This window comes from Chelonoidis abingdonii, chromosome 15 (genome assembly GCF_003597395.2).
Source record: "Chelonoidis abingdonii isolate Lonesome George chromosome 15, CheloAbing_2.0, whole genome shotgun sequence".
Classification (NCBI taxonomy): domain Eukaryota; kingdom Metazoa; phylum Chordata; order Testudines; family Testudinidae; genus Chelonoidis; species Chelonoidis abingdonii.
Genome location: NC_133783.1, coordinates 5,189,988 through 5,210,675, shown reverse-complemented (window position 1 = coordinate 5,210,675; position 20,688 = coordinate 5,189,988). Strand labels below are relative to the sequence as shown.

The window sequence follows — 20,688 nt, the reverse complement described above, 5'->3', positions numbered from 1 at the left end:
ACACCACTTTTTTCTCTCCTCTCTCATCTCAGTCATCTTAATCACCTAAGGTTATTAACTCAGTCTAATAGCTTGAAACTCCAGCTTGTTTCAGAAGTATATGGCAATTGGAGGTAACTTAGCATCATTTCCCGTTGACACTTGGAAAGGTCTTTGGAACTTTATTGGTTTTCCCTGCTTCTCATGCATGTGGAAGACCCTTGGAAATAGTAAATCTCTCTCCAGTGCTTCACTTTGCATTCTGTACCATCATTACTTTGCTGTGATGGCTAAAACTAGCATTTAATTGAGACTCATAGGAATGTAGGGCTGGAAGGGACCTCAAGAGGTTATGAAGTCCAGCTTCCTGCACTGAGGCCGGACCAAGTAAACCTAGACCATTCCTGACAGATTAGTCCAACATGTTAAAAACATCCATTGATGGGGTTTTTACAATCTCCCTTGGAAGCCTATTCTGGTGCATGATTACCCTTTAGTTAAGTTAGGATATTTGGAAAATCTTTAATTGTTCCTACTGCTGATTATGCCCATTACTACACCTTTATCCCAATATAACGCTGTCCTCAGGAGCTAGAAAATCTTACCGCATTATAGGTGAAATTGCATTATATCGAACTTGCTTTGATCTGCTGGCGTGCACAGCCCCCCCCCCCCCCGCCCCAGACCACTGCTTTACCGCGTTATATCCAAATTAGTGTTATATGGGGTTGCATTATATTGGGGTAGAGGTGTACTTCTCCTACCTTCAGTGGACAGTTCATCACAGTCCTTTTTATAATAGTCTTCAAAAATGTTAAGGACCATCAGGTCCACCCTCCCGTCTTCTTTTCTCAAAACTACATATGCCTAGTTCTTTTCACCTTTCCTCATAGGGCACGTTTTCTAAGCCTTTTATCATTTTTGTTGCTCTTCTTTAGACTCTCTCCAGTTTGTCCACATCTGTCCTAAAGCGTGGCACCTAAAACTGGGCATAGTATCCAACTGAGGCTTCCCCAGTGATAAACAGAGTAGAACAGTTACCTCCCATGTCTGACATACGATGCTCCTAATACACCCCAGAGTGATATTAGCATTTTTCACAACTGCATCACATTGTTGGTTTATATTCAATTTGTGATCCACTGTAGCAGCCAGATCCTTTACAGTAGTAGTATCTCCAAATCAGTTATTCCCCATTTGATTTTTTTTCCTTCCTGAATGACGTACTTTGCACTTCTCATACTGAATTTCATCTTGAGTTGAGACCAATTCTCCAGTTGGATCACCTAGGATTTGCAGCTCAGAAGCCTCTATACAGAAGCATTCCGATTGGTTGTTTTGAAAGCTGTTTAGGTATTCAGGAACAGTTAAAGCAAACACATTGTCTATCAGTAAATGAGTTTGCTTGTCTGGGTCCTATTCTATCTCTGTCAAAGATTCTCACTGTTGCTAACTCTTGCCATTTCATTGCAAGTCTTAGAATGTTTCGTTTATTTTCAAAAAGCCCGGCTCTGGAAGGCATGTGATTAGGTAAAAATCTAGGCTTTCATTTTTTAAAAAATAAATTTCTAGCCTTCCTGGTTAGAGTAGCAATTGAAATGTGGCTCAAAAAGTTCACAGAGTTGTATGGCTTTTAACCACCTCATGATTTTTGGTATCTTAGAGTTGGAAGTACTGCTTCTTGTGTAACCTTACCAAATTATTTAACCTCCCTTTCCATTTGCTCATCTGTAGTAGGGAGATGATGCTTACTTACTATGTGGTTATTTAATACTTAGCTGTTAAGGGGGAATAAAAGCTTGAGGTTTTGAGATGGTCTGGTGGAAGGATCTGTAAAAGTGAAAAGTATACTTTTCAGTGACCATGATTAAAGGGAGAAAAGTGTAATGCAAAGTGAGAATCGGCAGAAATATCTTATTTGTAATCTTCTAAATGGGGATAAAATGAAGCACCAATTCCTGGGGCATACTTTTTATTATCTAACTCTTCCATTTTGACCTTGTCTGTAAATTCTGATTTACAGTAGTGGACTGTTGTTAAACTAAAAATGCCTTGAATGTTGAGCAAAACATCCACATCTTGGAGTTAACCTGCGGAGTCTGCTGTGACAGATATACTCTGACAGTTTTATTAGTGGTGCGTGCTGTGGTTGGGAAATAGCTAGAAAGGTTATTCCTGATATTTTTTTTTTTTTTTTTTTTTTTACTGGATGGAATAACTTTTTAAATGCCCAATTACTGAGGATACTGGACGGCTCTGCAGATTATTTGGACACCTCAGAGTTGGTGGGATTAGTGCAGTACTTAATGCAGGGGTCCTCAACCTTTCAGAAGTGCTGTGCCAGGTCTTCATTTATTCACTCTAATTTAAGGTTTCGCATGCCAGTAATACATTTTAGCTTTTTTCGAAGGTCTCTTTCTATGTCTATAATATATATCTAAACTATTGTATGTAAAGTAAATAAGGTTTTTAAAATGTTTAAGAAGCTCCATTTAAAATTCAGTTAAAATGCAGAGCCCCCTAGACCGGTGGCCAGGACCCAGGCAGTATGAGTGACACTGAAAATAAGCTTGCGTGTCACCTTTGGCACACATGCCATAGGTTGCGTACCTCTGACCTAGTGGATAAGCGTCCACATCACACAGTCAGCAAAGTTGGCTGCCTCACCAGAGGGACCATGGATTTGAATAGACTCTGAAAACTGAATTGTCCTCTGTTGTAGAAATAGTTCTTCCAAGTCACTATTGAAGTACATTGACACAGTAGCACTGTTTGGAGAAGGTTGCTTTGTTACTGATCCTGTTTGCATACTGATCCTGTTTGCATGCAAATAGAGAACTTAATTCTGCAGGAATCATTAACTTTTAAAATATTGTTGGGCGAGCCTGTCATTAATATTGGCATTGCATAACTAAAACGCAACAGGTGGGGAGCAGGAAAAAGAGGAGTAAGTGGGAAGCACAGAGATCCTCCAATGTGGAAAATCTTAGGTCAGCAAAGTCAAAACTATTTTTGTCAGTTTCTAGGAGAATGCTGAGGAGGGATACTTTTTATATGTATTGGTATAAATTCCTGATGTGCTGCAGTTGATTTTTTTTATTTTTTTTTTTATTTTTTTTTTTTCCAGTTACGTCAAGGGTGAATTTGGTTTCTGGTACCCACACGCTGTGTGCCTAGGTTTTGCTGTCTTCCTTCCCATAGTGTGCAGTTCTGATTTAGTATCGTAAAAAAGTTCTTTCAGATCTGTAACCAAATAGCATTTACCACAGTAGGGCTGCAGTATGAGACTCATTTATTGCATAATTCTTACTTGTTTTTTTAATTTCAGGAGATTAAAAAATTCATCAAAAGCGTTTCTGAAAAGATCAAGAAAACCAGGGACAAATATGGTATTAATGATAATGGCACAACAGAGGTAATTGCCTTCAGAGGGGTAACAACAAATGCACTTACAGTAAAGCTCCATAATCCATCGGATTTCTAACATTTGTGTCTCATTGTCTCTTCAGCCACGTGTCTTGTACCAATTGGATCGAATTACCCCAACGCAGCTAGAGAAGTTTCTAGAGACCTGTAGGGACAAATACATGAGGTACAAGTTTCAGGACTTGTTTTCTTCTAATTAGCTTATATCAATTCATTGTTCATCACTACTTTATACAAGTTACGGGTAGGGCTTGTAACTGATTGACTTAAATCTGAGAATGTAATTGTTGTGACAATAGTGCCTTCTGTTGGTGTAATTCATGTTGCTTAGAGGTGTAAGGTTTTTTTCCAGACCCCTGAGCAATATAAGTTTTATACCGACAAAAGAGGTAGTATAGATGTGGCCTTAGTGTTAGGGTAGTGTTCAAGTTATGTCAGTTTGAAGGCCATTACATCCTTGCTGTTAATCTTGATTTATAAGCAGACTATAGACAATCATCTTTAGACACTCATTTCTGGGAGACAGCTTCTGTACTGTAAGAAAACACTGATAGTCTGGAGGCTCTTCTCTCTGTTGTTCATCGTGAGTTAATTCATATGTACAGAGAAGGTTCATAATGCCTTGAGATTGGTTCATTGGGATATAAATGAGGGTCACAGCTATCCTCTGGTCTCCTACATGCACTCACTGCATTGGTTATTTGCTAAACTGATTTCTGCTGTGGCTTAATGCTTCTAGAACAGTGGTTTTCAAAAAAAATTTTCATTTGCTGACCCCTAAAAAATTTCAAATGGAGGTGCAGACCTCTTTGGAAATCTTAGATATAGTCTGCGGACCCCTAGGTTGAAAACGACTGTTCTAGAAGCACTAGGTTTATGTAGAAGATTATTTACAGCAGACTTGTTATTAACTGACATGTTGGTTTTCTTTGCTGTGATTACTTAGCTTATGCTCACGTGGGTAATGTTCTTCAGTGCAAAGCATATGTTACCTGTTCCACAGCTCCCTTTTTGGTGTTACCCTGTTTGTATAGCCTTGGGTGGTGTTCAAGGTACACTAGTAAATTCTGGTTTTAATTAAGGTTTTGATGTAGTAATATTCTCCTTATGATTTATCACAGTGGTATAATTTTGGAAGGGACTTAGTTGCTGTGAAACACTTCTTTGCTTAGTTACATTGTAGTTGAACAGGAGAACTCCTACCAGGACTGAGGGTACTCTCTCCGTCAGAGAGAGACGTAGCTATACCGATGTAAGTTTTGAGTGTAGATCAGCCCTAATTTAAATAACTATTGTTTGCTGCCATACAACCTCTTTGTTGATTGCATCAAATCTCACAGGCTAATGACTGTAAGGCCTGGTTTGTATTGGGAAGGGTATTCTCTAAGGAAAACCCAGGGTGATGCTGAAGGTTGCACTGCTGATTTAGCAGGTGGCATTCTCTCTTGACTTCGGTGTTGGGGGGAAAATGTGTTCCTGGAGTGTTGATCCCATTTCACTCTTTGCAAAAATAGAAATGTTAATTCCAATGTCCTGACAAAACTACAGTTTAAAATATAATTTCTCATCAAAACCTCTCTTCTCCTTTGTAGCTTCATGTTGCATATGGTGGCATACTTAACTTCCCGTGCTGTTGCTGTTATCTGTTTAAACAGCAGATGCATTGATGCTATAATAAAGCAATAACATGATCTGATTTTATTCTCATTAGAGGCTCTCCCTCTCCAGAATTAGATTTCTCTACAGTGACCCGTGATCCAGAACTTTTTTCCTCTTAACAAGCCAAAAAAAGCTGCTATAATGTATTGAAATCCAATCTTCTAGCTTTGTCAACCCATCAAGAACAATTCGATAATGGAGAATTTGTAATTGGAATATGGGAATTGCCAGTGTATTGGTCCATCTGATGATGAATTGTGTATCTAGCAAAGGCCAGTATCTAATACTTCAGAAGAAGATGAACTTCTTTTAGTGGATCTGACCAGTTGGGGAATGTGTTATAACTGGGGCAGCGGAATTTCTCTATGCCCCTGGCAGTCGTTCACATTGCATGAAATTGGTGTTTCTCTTTTCCTGCCAGCCCCAGCGCTGGTGAAGAAAATACAGTTTAAAATCTCTTATTAGCACTCCTGGAATAATGCTTAACTTTGCTCAGCCTAGATTTAGTATCTTAATGAGCAATTTGTTTTATCGTGTGTCTTTGATTTGAGGTTGGTTGGTTGGTTTGTTTAACCCCTGACTTTCTTCTCAGGGCACAGATGGAGCCTGGCTCAGCAGTAGGAGCTCTCTGTGCTCAGAGTATTGGTGAGCCTGGCACACAGATGACTCTGAAAACTTTCCACTTTGCTGGTGTTGCCTCAATGAACATCACTCTGGGTGTTCCTAGAATCAAAGAAATTATTAATGCCTCCAAAGCAATCAGGTACTGAAACCTTTTTTTTAATTCCTCTGCTTTAGTGAAAAGTGATTAACCAGCAGCCCAAAGTAGGATCTGTCTTGCAAGAATATGCGAGGCTTACACTGTCAAATATCCTAACAAGATGAACTAAGTTACTCATCAAATTTGTATCTTAATTGGCAGAAAAATCTCATATTTCAGTCCATCCAAATGACTTTTCTAGTGGCCAAAACACAGTTAGGTGTTCATTTCTTTTAAACATTCACTTTAAAGACTACAGACTATCAAGAGATTAGTCTACATCAGATAGGTCTAGCTAGAGCAGTAGTTAAAACACTTGTACATTTCTGATGTGCACCCTGGAGCCATATTTAAGCACTACTACAGTAGACTAAGCCATAAAAACTTACTATACCTCTTGGAGTATGTATACATTGGAGTTTGAATTCCAATAAATCTTATTCCTTCAAGCTTGAGATATTTAAAGAATAGTTTTCTTAGACATTGTATCAATTTTGGGTACTATTATTTCCTGGCAAGCAGCAGTCTCTTTTACAGCCTGTCCTATTTGTCCCTATGGTGGATGGTAGTTGAGACAGACCACAGAAGCTAGGATGTAACAGAAAGCTGCTGTTCTATAATCTAGCTAGTAAATTTTATTGCTGTCTTATTCTGTGTAGCACACCTATTATCACAGCACACTTGGACAAGGATGATGATTCTGATTTTGCCCGTCTGGTTAAGGGAAGAATTGAGAAAACCCTATTGGGAGAGGTAGGAAAATCTTCATTGTTGGTACTACATTAAATTTTAAAACTCTAGTCTGTATTGTTGCAGACTCTTTGCAGTGGAAAGTAACCATTCTCGGAGAGGGTCTAACTATTCCATCTGGATCTCAGATTTCAGAGTACATCGAAGAAGTGTTTCTTCCTGATGATTGCTTTATACTGGTCAAGCTCTCTCTGGAGCGGATTAGACTGCTGAGACTAGAGGTGAGTTTTCCAGATCTTGTTGACTGTAGTACTTGGAAAACCAGAACAAGCAGTGGTCCCATCCTCCACACCAGTTGATGCCCTTTTCAGAGATGTCAATGAAATAGGCTAGTTAAAGAGCAAATGGCAAGTGCCATCCACGGGATGTCCATATAAGGTTTACAGTTCCATTTAGTACTCAAAGTTGACATTTCAGAGCATTGCCTAGAGCTGGGAATAGCACAGGCAGGCAGTGTTCAGGTTTCCTGACCTATTTAACTTCAGGATTTATTCAGTAGAACAACTAAGTTGCACAGAATTATGGTCATCTTGTAAGTAGACCATTGCTGAAATTATTTTCTCTTGAGCCTTTTGCTAGGAACAGATCGTCTGAGGTCAATGGTTCTTGTGCTATGTGGTAAACTGAGTTCTGTGAGACAAGGTGGGTGAGGTAGTTGTCATGCTGTCTGGAGTAGCTCACGTGTGAGCATCAAAAACAGGGCAGACAACACAATCTGGTATGCTCTATAATTAGATTTTACAAGATGGACTTAGTGATAAATGGTCATGTATGCCAAAAATCTTGTAGTGTTCGGGTTGCTTCCGATTGCAAGAGACGAGTCACTTACTCCAGATCTTACACAAAAGACAGCGCCTGTAGCCAGTCCTGTAACAAACTATCTAAAGGTTTATTAACTATATAAAAGAAATAAGAGAGTTGTCTACAGGTTAAAGCAAGCAAACAGATACACATGATTCCTAAAGATGACAGAGATGTGTTAATCCGTCAATTCAAAATGTCTTTCAGGGTGGACCCAGGGGTTACCCCTGGGGATCTCTGCCTCTGTTTAGTGTCTCAGCTCCTGTGAGTTAAAACAGCAAAGAGATTACATATTTTCCTAGAACCCTGTTTTATCTCTTACATTTGGCCTTCCAGTTCATGAGACAAACCTCCTTGTACATAGCATTTCCAAGGCCTTGATAGGGCTGTTCATCAATCCTTTGTACTATGATTATTGTTAATGGCCCATTTAATCTTGATAGGCCTCGTTGCTGGGTGTGGGAGGTGATTTCTGTGACAACTGGGCTCACAAATTCAGAGCGAACATTTTCAAAGTTATAAAGCAATACACTTCTACCCCAAAATAATGTCCTCAGGAGGCAAAAAAAATCTCATTGCATTATAGGTGAGACCATGTTATATCAAACTTGCGTTGGCCTCTCCTGTTCCTTGTTGCCTGACGGCCCTCTCCAGAGACCCCCAACCCCCCTGTCGCCTGACTGCTCTGACCCCTATTCACCTGCCCCCTGACAGGCACTCGCCGACAGCGGTGGGAAGTGGAGCGCCCCAGCCCGCTCCACTCCACTCTGCCACCTCCCAGCTCTGGCATTCCGCTTCCCACAGTTGATGAGTGCGGGGAGGTTGGGGAAAGGATGCTCCCTCCCCCCCACTCTCCTGCGGCGGGAAGCAGAGCGACGTGACCCCAGCCCGCTTCTCTTTCCTTGACCCGGCCCCAGCTGTGTCGCTGGTGGGTGGCTGGGGAAAGGTCCTGCACTCACCTGCCTGACAGGAAGTGGAGCGCCACAACTGGGAGCTGGCTGGGGCTGGGCTGCTCTGCTTCCCGCTGCCAGTGAGTGCGGGGAGGTTGGGGAGAGGATGCCCCCCGTACTCACCTGTGGCGGAAAGCAAAACGCTGTGTTTGGGAGCTGGCGGAGTGGAGTGGGCTGGGGCTGGACTGCTCTATTTCCACTGCTACTGGTGAGTGCGGGGGGGGGGGGTGATCTCTTCCTGAGCGACATGGCTGGTGCCGGGAGAGGAAGCGAGCAGGCTGCTCCTGGCCCCGCTAATCCCCCAGGAACTTCGGGACTGCGGGACCCCCAAAGTGCCCTCCCACAGCTGCTGCGCTTCCAGACCCTGGCGTGGGGTGGGGGAAGCCCTTGACCCCCCAGAGACCCCTGCCCTGTCAAACCCTTCAGCCGTGGCCTAGCCAGCACCTTAAGACGCTGCTCAGAGCGCGTGTCAGAGTTTTACCACCTTGTATGTGAACCCGCGTTATATCGGGTAGTGGTGTACTTGCATATTTTGTTATAGCATGGGGTACTGGCATTACAAGTAAGACTAATGCATGCAGAAACTTGCAAGCATTTCATCGAATCTAAACACTAAATGTATTCTGGTAAGACTAATACCCCTTCAGTCTCACTGACATGTTGTATAAGGGTGAACTTTTACTGATATGACACAGAACTAAAACTGTTTGCCGTGTTATTGCAGTTGTGCCAGTCCCAGGATATTAGACACAAGGTGGGTGAATATAAAGAGTATTCCTGTGATGCAGTAAACCAGTGCCAAGAGCTGGCATTAGCTAAGAACTGAAACACCTACAGGTGAGCTAGTTTGGTTTCCAACTAGGAGTTTCAGTTCTTAGCTAATGCCAGCTCTGGCACTTGGTTTACTAGCATCACAGGAATATCTCTTTATTATTCACCCACCTTGTGTGTCTAATATCCTGGGACTGGCACAACTGCAATAACACGGCAAACAGTTTTAGTTCTGTGTCATATTCAGTAAAAGTTCACCCTTATACAACATGTCAGTGAGACTGAAGTGGCATCTGGGCCTGTGTGGACCATCTGTCGAGGGGCACATTTTACTCAGAGAGCTATTTTATGATGATCTGCAAGCATTCCATTTGTTAGCCCCATCCAGCTGCAATAGTATTCTGGTTGATTAGTGGAGCAGAAGTCTGATTTCTGCATGGCTGAAAGATTTAAAATGATTAAAGGACATATTTTAATATTCAAGGAATCATTTTACCACAGGTGAACGCAGAGACTGTGCGATATTCTATCTGCACATCTAAGCTAAGAGTGAAGCCTGGGGATGTTGCCGTTCATGGAGAGGCAGTTGTGTGCGTGACCCCTCGTGAGAACAGTAAGAGTTCAATGTATTATGTCTTGCAGTCCCTGAAAGAAGAGCTACCAAAGGTAAGCAGAATCTCTTCCTTTTGCAATTGGTAACTGCTTCAATTTGCATGTGGGTTACGCTTGTGTTTCTAGATTGTATTGAGTGTCAATATGGTCCAGTTGTCTGAGTTCAGAACTCCTCAGTTCTCATGCCAGCAATGCTGCTGGCTCTCGTTTCAGCCTTAACATTTCTTGTCTCTCCCCCTACGTAAAATGGAGACTGTAATATTTGTCTTGCAACATTCTTACAAAGTATGTTTGATCATAAGACATTTTGAAGATAGAAAGTGCTATTTGAGTACCAGATTTCCTAGGACTTAAAAATAGGGCAGGTTTTGAAAGGAGCCTATAATAAAATCTGTCAAATGCTGTTGCTAAGCTTGTGTGAGGATCATGTCTAGTTTAGGTCTAAACATAGTTGCAAACAAAACCTTTAACTGACAGGGTGCATGATGAGTGCCATACAGAGGAAGAGGTAGAGGTCTGTGGTACATCTGATTTTCTGAACCCCCTAGATGTGGGGGCAGGGAAGACTAGTTATAAAACAGTAATGTGGTGAATGCCCCTCTACATGTCTCTCTGGAACATTCAACACAATAGAAATTAGACACTAATATATAATTTAATGTGGAGTTTTTAGATAGCTTTGAGGACTGATTTGAAGCTTTAGATGTAAGTGTTCTTGCATTGTCTATTTAAAGCTGCATGGACAGGACAAGTTGAGTTTCAAAAACTTCTTATTTTGAAAAGATTGTAGTGCAAGGTATCCCAGAGGTGTCTCGAGCTGTCATTCACATTGATGAGCAGAGTGGCAAGGAGAAATACAAACTTCTGGTGGAAGGTGATAACCTAAGAGCTGTCATGGCCACCCATGGAGTCAAAGGAACTAAGACTACTTCTAACAACACTTATGAGGTAGTGCTCAAGTATCTCTTATCACTACTTCTGGCTGCATCTTGATTCCTATTTATGCTCATTTACAGACAGTTAATGCAATTTACAACTGATCACTTCTACTTTCACAAGTAACCTGTCAGTGTGTGTATTATCATAAAAGGCTAATTCAGCTGCCAACTTCAATTACTTTTAATAAGCAAATGGTTTTTATTAATTAAGGTTGTGCTTTTTAAAAGACAAAAAAGTGATGGGGTTGGTAGAATGTGCATCCCAGGAAAATCACTTCAGATTTTTCTAGTTAGATCACTAAGAAAATCTTCAGTCCCATGTGCAAGCAAAGAAGTGTTTCAGCACTCCAAGTACTTCACTTCTTCTTTTATCCAACATGATCTCTCTCCTAGGTAGAGAAGACACTAGGCATTGAAGCTGCTCGAACAACCATTATCAATGAGATTCAGTACACTATGGTAAACCATGGTATGAGCATTGACAGGAGGCATGTTATGCTGCTATCAGATCTGATGACATACAAGGTTTGTGCTGTGTTCTTTTTGGTCTCTTTATCCAAACTATCTTTAGAGAATCAGTCAGAAGAGCTTTCAGCTGAGAAGTATTAATAGGCTATATCAGGGCTGCCCAGAGGATTCGGGGGGTCTGGGGCAAAGCAATTTCGGGGGCCCCTTGTATAAAAAAAAAATTGCAATACTATATTATTGTGGGGGTCCCTGCAGGGCCCTGCGCAAATTGCCCCACTTGCTCTCTTCCCCTCCCCCCAACAGGTGGCCCTGGAGAAAATAAACATTCTGCATCTCGGCACAAACCCAGTTTTGAGAGAACTTCTTTACAGGGTATCACTGGTTCTCGGCATCAGCTAGTGCTAAAAGGCACTAAAGCTCATTAAAAGGATTGGACAAATATTTTCCATCAAAACTTCTTTTGGATCGAAAACTAGGGGTTTTTAAAAAGCAGAAAGAAATCACGGACAATGTCTGCTTTCCTTCAAAATTTGTTGTGTGTTCTTTTTAGTTGAAAAGCTGAAATTAGTCTGCCAAAACCTGAATATGGTTTGGGGTTTCAGAAGTATGTGGCCAAATATTTTCTGCTTGCTGTGTTTGATTATTTAAAGAAACAACAACAAAAAATTCTACTTAAAAAAAAATCCAAAACTTTTGAACCACTTCAGCTTGTGACCAAACACCTGAGCCCATCCAGTCAGATATTTCTACAGGTTTCTGATACTCTGCTGGCTTCCTTGACTCGTATCTGTCTCCATACCTTTGGGTTCATTTAGGTTAGAACATAAGAACAGCCATACTGGGTCAAACCAAAGGTCCATCTAGCCCAGTATCCTGTCTACCGACAATGGCCAATGCCAAGTGCCCCAGAGGGAGTGAACCTAACAGGTAATGATCAAGTGATCTCTCTCCTGCCATCCATCTCCACCCTCTGACAAACAGAGGCTAGGGACACCATTCCTTACCCATCCTGGCTAATAGCCATTAATGGACTTAACCTCCATGCATTATCTGTTTCCTAGAGACTGGCTCCATGGGGTCCCTCACAAACTGGAGACGGTTACTGTGGGTTTGTCTTTAGTATAGCTTATGTACATACTCCACGAACTGAGCATTTGAGCTTGTGTTCCAGAATCTGGGATGAGCCTATGTTGTGAAAACTGAAATGCTCAAAATAGCACATGCATGTGAATGGACACAGGGTGCTAAAATTAAATAACCAGGGTTCTCAAACTGGGGGTCAGACCCTCAGGGGTCACGAGGTTATTACTGGGGGTCACGAGCTGTCAGCCTCCACCTCAAACCCACTTTGCCTCCAGCATTTATAATAGTGTTAAATATATAAAAAAGTGTTTTTTTTATAAGGGGGGGGGGTTGCACTCAGAGGTTTGCTATGTGAAAGGGTCACCAGTAAAAAGTTTGAGAACCACTGAATTAACCCTCTGAAGCCTCAGGGAATGCAGGGGAGGGGGTCTCTCCTTTGGTAGGGTTGGGAAGGAGTAGGGGTGTAGGATATTGCTCTTTTCTCATGTGATCCCTCCCCAGTGGCTAATTTTAAATGAAGCTACCCTCCCCTGACATGAATCTCCCTATGGCACTGAAATTAAATATAGACTATAATTTGGCATTTGAGAAGTGAAAGGGATGGTAGCCCTAATGGAAAAGCTAACAGCTTGGGCTCTTCTGCAAGCCTCAAACTGCTGAATGAGCTTTAGGGTAGGGAAGGCTGTGCCTCCAAACAGCCTGGCCCTGCCCCCTATCTGACCCCCACTACTTATCCAGAGCCTGAGCGCATCCAGCAGCTTCCCTCGACAGCTACAGCATGGCTCCGGTGGGACCCCTGAGCTCCGCCCTGCTCAGAGCTGCATGGTAAGGGGGCAAGGCTGTGAACTCCAGGCTGAGCTCAGCTCCATCCGCTGGCTTGGAGCTCGCAGCCCCGCGGGGCGGAGCTCAGAGGCCCTGCCGGAGCCACATTGCAGTGCTGTTCAGGGATGCTCCTGGATGCTCTGAGGCTCCGGGCGAGGGGTGGAGCCAGGGCGGGAACGTCCAGCCATTCTCTTGGGGGGCCTCTGCGGAGCCTGGGGCCTGGGGCAAATTGCCCCACTTGCCCTCCCCCGCCCCCCGGCAGCCCTGGGCTATATACTGAAGTAACTACTAATCACACTAATCCCTGTGACTGAGTTGATATCTCAAACTTAAATGGTGACTTAATCCATAATTTGAGAACAGCAGTCTGTTTGAAGAGCTTCATTTAGAGGTTGTGGGTGTCCTTATTTCACCCTAGAGGTCAACTCATTGGCACATTACAATAAAGAGCATAGGGTTGGCGTGGGCACCTAAGCATGTACAACAGTTGCGCTTCATAGCAGAGGACAGGGTGGAGTCTTTGTAAATGGCAGCAGATTACGTAATGGCGATGGGCTAGGGTTATAGCACTGGCCGTTTTGATGCAATGTCAGTATTCCTCAGGAAAAGAAAATAGCTATTTACATCCATGATAATGTATGTTGACTTTAACCGAGCTGTATTTGTGTTAATGTATATAATGGAGCAAATCCTTTCCCATGTGTTCAGCTATAGTACAGGAGTTTAACGCAGGGGAATTTTTCCTTCAGGGAAAGCGTTTAAGGAACTGTAGCTTTTCCTTGTTTCCTGAAGCTGCAGGGCAGTTACTGTTGCACCATTGGGACTGCAATAGCTTTTGTACTGGTTGTGGCCCTTTTTTCCAAAATGTCTGCAGCAAGCCCACAACCCCACTTTCCGTTTCATTGGAGAAGGGGCACAGAGTACAGTGTTGGTAAGCTTGTCGGGTTTCCAGAATCCCCTTCTTTACCTTACGCTTCTGTCCCATGTATCAGAACTGTACTAGCTCCATTATGATCATGTAGCAATATGAGTTAGAAACAGGATTAGATCTAATATGTTTTAATTCAAGTGGATTTTCTAAGGTGACTAAAATGAAGGATTTGCATTATGCAGTCATTTTACACTTGGAGTCAGATTTATCAGCCAACAATAACTGTCAGTCTCTGCTAAATTCTTTAAAGCAGCCTTCTAGCAACCTCCACAAAGATGGGATTTGTTTTGTTTTGAAGTGGTTGATTAATAGTTGAACATTTTTCTGTCATCCATATGCCTTTTTTGTTTCGAACCTTTTCCAATTTCTTTGACATCATAAAGTTTCAAGCAATTTATAGCTTATCCTACAGCCTATGAATAAATTTTTTTTGGTTTTATTTAAACTTGCATTACTACCAAAGCCTGATTCTTCAAAAGACTTAAGCATGAAGCAGCAGAGCAGAGTAGACTTCCATTCAGTACTGTTAAAATAAACTATATATTTTGTCATATCCACTTACTTTGATTCTTCAATAACTTTAACCAAACCCTTGGAACCATGACTGTCTTTTTGTTTCTGCATTGGTCTAGGGTGAAGTCCTGGGCATTACTAGGTTTGGGCTGGCAAAAATGAAGGAAAGTGTGTTAATGCTTGCTTCTTTTGAAAAGACTGCGGACCATCTGTTTGATGCTGCCTACTTTGGGCAGAAGGATTCTGTGTGTGGTAGGTATTGTAGGTTAGACTGTAGCATGCAGTATTCACTCATCTGCAAAACACTCTGAAAGCGCGTGTGTGTGTGTGTTGCCCACCTGTCAAAACTTTCTGTATGCCTCCCAAAACACTAAAATGAATCTAGGTCACATTCTAGAAGCTTCAGAAGTGGGGCTGGATAAAACATGTTGACCCCAGAAGTCTGACAGACACTACCTTAGGGCCACATCCTGTTCTCATCCAAAGATATTAAAGTCAGTTGGAGCCCTGCCTGTGCTGCTGGGGATGAAATTTGTCCCTTGGGATTTTTTCCCCCTTAACTAAATGAAATAGCAGGAAATTCGTCCCTCTTCTTAATTACCTAGCAAGATCAGTGTTCTTGTATTCACTCTACAAGTTTTGTTGACCATTACTAAGACCTAAAGTGAATTAAGGAAAATAGTTCTCTGTTTTGTTTTTAGGCTCCCTTTTTGTTTGTATTTTAAAGTGCTGTACATATCTGTGGTACTTGGAATAATGAATATTTATGATGGGTTTCATCAACTGCAACAAGAAAACCCAGATGGCCAAGGGGCTTGAACTCTTAGGCACTCCTAGCGAGAACTCTTGTTCAAACTGATAAAAGCTTTTTAGTTCACCTTCAAAATGTACATGCATATTTCTAGGCTTATAAATTAGTGAACTAATGTCAGTTGCAGCTTTCTTTTATTCTACTGAACGGGTGAAAGGCACAAACTGACTAAAATTTAATAAAGCTGATGCAGTTTTCTAGATCAACTTTGATAGTTAAATATTTGAGTTTTGCCATTTGATTGTATATCCTTTCAATCCCTTAATTTTAAGTTTTCACGCATACTTTGTACATGATTAGAAATCTGTTTCCCCACCCAATTTAAGTTCAGTTTAGACAGTTATCTACTCAGTTAAGCTAAGGAATTGGGGAGGCAGGCAGATTTCATTACAACTCTAGTTATCTTGAGTACATGTTAGTTCAGAGTCTAGCATAGTGGAGCCGTTATCTCTCATTAGGGCTTCTGGGTGCTACTGAAATATAAAAATACTAATATAACAGAGGCTTCATTTGGGACATGTTGAAAATATAGAGCTGAATCCACTGACTACTTTGTGGCTAGAAATGCTTGTGAATAGATGGAGATAGTTTGGAAAGCTTGGCATGGCTAGTCCATATTTTAAGAGCTGTATCTCCTTCTAGCCATCTGTGCCTCCCTTGTGATTGACTTTTATTAATGTTTGTTTTCTTTGCTGTGATTGTGGTTGAAGTGAGGGTCCTGTGGTGAACTTGCTCCATCCTGAACGGTATGGAAAAGAAAATGTTTGCTTAAAGTCCCCTCTGACTGGGTTTCCCTCTTCCTCAATCAAGATTTTACTAAGGACCTTTCCATGCTGCCCTTTTCCTGTAACAGTTTAGTTCAAATAGGGAAATAGGATGGACAGAACACAAAATTTTCTTATTTCCAAATGTAGAGGTAGTATTGGCAGTTTTTCTTAACAGGCAAGCTGTGTACAATCACATGTTCATACGAGTAGGAAATATAGGTACATCATCATTTTGGTTTGAAGGGCATGTTATTGCTGTTCGTTATTACTTACTTGAATTATTGTAGTGTGTTGGGTCCCCAGTCATAAGCCAGAATCCCGTAGTGCTAGAAACTCAGAACAAAAATCGGGTCCCTGCTCCAAAGAGCCAACAATCCAAAGTAGAGACACAACACTGCTTTTTATTTTCATGTGTAAAAGTTGAAATCTTTGAATATATAGTAATTGAAGAGCAGTGTTCTAGGAGTACATATCTAAAACACAGTAATACAGCACATTGCTGAAAAGTTAGGAAATAACCTTTTTGCATGTACCCTTGTATTGCATGCATTCATGGCTTCACTTCCAAACCATATATTAACTGACACATCAAAGGCACTAGGGCTCACTTGAAGGCTAAATCCATGGTAAGATTGATAACTTTCCACACCTGCCCTTCTAAGTCATCAAAATGCAAAAAAAGATTAATCAGAACAGCTGAAGTGATGAGAAACTCCAGACTTCATTTCACTTGAAAATTTGTCAGCCGAAGAGAACTTTACCAGACTGCACAAAAGCCTTACCGCTGTGACAAACAGTAGACGGGTCAACATGCAGGATAAATTCCCAGCAGAGTTTGGTTCATACCTAACCATAGGCAGTGTCTTGCCCATTGTAAATTCCAGTGTCAAACAAAGCTATAAATCCATTTTTATAATGAAGCTCCTTCACTGCTGATGGTTGGCAAACGAGAAACGTTTATTGGTTGGGATGAGCATCTTGCTTAACTGTGTCTGGTGGAGAGAGCTTTTGACTGTTTGGCTGTATATGTACGATTATAACAAGGTTTTGCTGTGAGGATATCTACAGAGGGGAATCAGCAAAGCAAGTAATTTTTTGGAAACTTTTAGTCACTTTAACCCTGTGGTTTTTTCTCTCCTAGGTGTTTCTGAGTGTATCATCATGGGAATTCCAATGAACATTGGAACAGGACTCTTCAAATTGCTGCACAAAGCAGACAAGGAGTCAACCCCTCCTAGGAGGCCCCTTATTTTTGATAATGAATTTCATATTCCACTTATCACATAGGAGCTACGCAACACCAGTTTGCAAGAACATGGTATAAAGCTTAAACTAAAGTGTTTTTACTATACTCATCTCAAAATAAATTTGAGCTGTGACTTGGTAAATGAAATATTATCATAGGAGTTGAGCAGTTGTTCACTAGTTTCTGATACAGACTTTTAAAGGAGATACTCATCTATACAGAGAAGTAAAAATTGGTTTAAAATGAATGTCAGTTGACAATGCTTAGTTGCTAATATGAAAGAATTTTCCATGCTACAAATATTAAGATGCAACACACTAGCTGGAAGATAACTGGAGGAATTGTTACATTACTTAAAATAAATACTCCCAAAGCGTGGTGAATGCGGTGTAATAGGAATTGACTTTCTTTTCTCTGTCATCACAAATAAACATCCCTTTTCCGACAGATACACTCAACTTGGTGTTGGGAGTTGAGGCGTTTCGAATACAAAGCACAGGTGCAATGACATCGGTGCCTTTTAGAAGTGGAAATTTTTGGATTGCTATCGTTAGAGGATCACTAGCAGAACTGGTTAAATGACTACAGAAAGTGCATATAAGGTGGTTACAGCTAAGAATTATATCCTAAAGCATTAGGATACCAGAGGAAGGCAAGCTTTCAATCTGCTAATTTCTTTACAGAAGAAATATAATTGCTATTAGGTTTTACAAGATGTATTGGTCTTTGCAACATGAAAAGCAGTGTAAGCAATTTGTCTACAAGGAGACAATGTGTCCTTTGTGCTGAATCTACTAATTGAGATCAGCAAAATGCTGAAGTAAGACATTATTAAATAGTGGCAGAAATATGCTGCCTTTTTGCCTAAAAATCATCTCTGCAATCTATCTTCCCCTTTTGGTTTATTGCTGCATTACTGAGGTTGACAAGAGATGTAACGTTGTTTTGGGTGTTCTCATGACAAGGCTAAAGCAAAGTCAAGTAGCATGTGATGGTTTGTCAGTAGATGTTGATTGTAATGCGGGATAGTAGAAGATACTTCTTTTATCAGGGTTTTTTTCCCCCAAAGAGCAGGTGATTATTGCTGTATATCCATGGTCTGTTGGTCTGTAGACATGAAAACTTCCTGTAAGCAAAATCCTGGTAACAACACTGAGTAGTCAGGAAAATCTGTACTGAATAACTGTTCTCTGGGTTTTCACTAACTAAATTTGGGAAAGTGAGGGCAGCTGAACATGAGGGAGGGGTGTACGAGACACATGCACTGTGTGTGAGGTTGTAGTACAAGATTTAGATGAAGATAAGTTATACAGTGTAAATCTGAGAAATCTGATGCTTTGTAGTATATGAATAGCCATTAGGATTCTTACAGTGTGGCAGGTTATTGTACCTTGTATGTTCTCGCAGTGCTATCTAGGGTTTTAGTTTGCTTTTATCAGTACAACTGAGCTATTTTCTCTGTTCAGATTTGACAAAGATTTGTTCAACACACTGACCTATGAATATGGGCAGGGTGTATGTGGAAATGGCTTTTCAATGGGAGCTGCAGAAGTCAAATCTGCAGTTCCTAAAGATGAGGAATGAACACTAGAAGGTTGCATTGAATGCCCAATTTACACCACCTTGTTCCTCACCCAAATGCAGAGGTATGTATTAGTAAATGTATAAGAGAACCAGACTTTGGGGGGCATATACCAGAAGACCAACTCACCTCTGTTTTGTGTGTGTACTGTGAGTGACTGAATATGGCCATTGTTAATAGAAAACAATGCTGTCTAATTTCTGTGCAAAATTCTGCCTTTTTGTATTTCCATAAACTCTCCTTATACTAAATGATGATTTGGTGCTATATTTTTCCTCCCCAAAGATTCTGTTTCAGTGAGGATTTAATGGAGGTTACAAAATGTGAAGCAAAGCTGCCATTAAAGATTAAGAGAATGCTTTTGTATACAAGGATGATACACAGCTAACTTTTCATGGTATAGCATATGTTATATTGCTGAAACTGTAAGCACGTGGCAGCCTTATTTTTGTAAATGTTTCATAAGTCAGCCAAGCTTCTGTGAACTGTTTTTTTTAAAATGAGTAAAGTCGAAGTAGAAAAGTCATCTTTCATGTTTGATAATGAAAGTACTGAAATAGAATTGCTTAATTTTAGTTAGAATAATGTCTTTTCTTTCCCTTTAACCCACTGGAGTTAGAACAATGCCTTTATTTTCCCTTTAACTCACTGGAGTAATCTTCAGACTGAAGATACACTAAAACCATTCAGTATAAATACAGCATTCCTGAATGTACACTGATGATTTGAGGGTGGGGGGGATTAACTTTTAAGAACTGTTTGTTTTTTGTTTGGTAAGCAATATTGCCTGGAAGCAGGCACAGCAAATTTGCTTCAAATACTTTCGTAACTTGGGTTAGGATGGAAAGGAAAAAGATAGCCTTCAGAGCAGCCTCCTTAACTTCTAAGGCTAAGATTGTACAGCAATGAACTGAAGCCAGCTCTGTGTCTAACCTGCTGCTTGCCTGGGTGTGTCCAGAGGTGACTTAGTATCTGGGACAGGGTGCATGTGCACTGTGATTTTTAGTACTTTCCATGGCCAATAGAAAGATACAATGCTGTGTTAAGAGAATATTAGCCCTTTTGTCTGTAGAGTCTGAGATGAAGCAGTGATTTCTGTACATGGAGACGGATGAATTTAAAAAAGAAAAAGACCTAGTTTAAAAGTTATATATTGCTACCCTAAAATGTGAATCTGTGGCTTTTGGGTGAACTACTGAGGCATATCCAGTGTAGGTTCAGGCAGGGTAAAAAGAGGACAGATTTGGAGGCCTACAAATCACTAGTGTAGAAATTGGTACTAAACTCATTACAAACCACTCTTAAATATTTTTGGAAAGCAGCAGCAAAATGCAAGCTGCAGAGTAAACTTGCATACTTCAGTTGGATGGCCCTCTTGCAGACCAGTAGATCTGGTCTGTGGGGGGAGGTATTATTTTAAGGATATGACTAAGACACGGGGATAACAAACTCCTCCTTCTTGCAGATAAATACTTGAGTGTAGCATGGAAGATTCTTGTAGTACTGTACTGTGTTGCTGTGTAAAGATTTTTCTAAAGATGTAATTGTGGTGGACTTTGTATTGGAGCAAATGACTGCTTCAGTTTTTGTAAATATGCATAATAAAACATTTAACAACTTAAACTTTTTGGTGCTCTGTTCTAAGCATGCTTTAATGGTCTTCACTAAATTTAATATATTGCTTATCCTAATAAGAAGAAGAAAAAGGAACGAAGGAAGTTGAAATTTTAGGTCTGCTTACTGATGCATTGATATGCTCAATGAATTTGGAAGCAAATTACTGATGGTGACCTGGCCTCTTTCTCCTTCATATATTTAA

The 20,688-nt window shown here is 40.8% G+C and overlaps 1 protein-coding gene across 2 annotated transcripts in view; it reads left to right on the top strand.

Moving 5' to 3' along the window:
- Positions 1-20,000, top strand: part of POLR3A (RNA polymerase III subunit A) — a 52,256-nt gene extending 32,256 nt beyond the window's left edge. For both annotated transcript variants that reach the window (XM_032783054.2, XM_032783053.2), the window contains 10 exons: positions 3,308-3,394; positions 3,489-3,571; positions 5,657-5,827; positions 6,484-6,577; positions 6,703-6,795; positions 9,598-9,762; positions 10,492-10,656; positions 11,040-11,171; positions 14,583-14,715; positions 17,183-20,000. In XM_032783054.2, the coding sequence (XP_032638945.1) occupies positions 3,308-3,394; positions 3,489-3,571; positions 5,657-5,827; positions 6,484-6,577; positions 6,703-6,795; positions 9,598-9,762; positions 10,492-10,656; positions 11,040-11,171; positions 14,583-14,715; positions 17,183-17,328 (1,269 nt within the window). In that variant the 3' untranslated portion in view covers positions 17,329-20,000. The remainder of the gene's footprint in view (positions 1-3,307; positions 3,395-3,488; positions 3,572-5,656; positions 5,828-6,483; positions 6,578-6,702; positions 6,796-9,597; positions 9,763-10,491; positions 10,657-11,039; positions 11,172-14,582; positions 14,716-17,182) is intronic.
- The last annotated feature ends 688 nt before the right edge of the window (positions 20,001-20,688 follow it).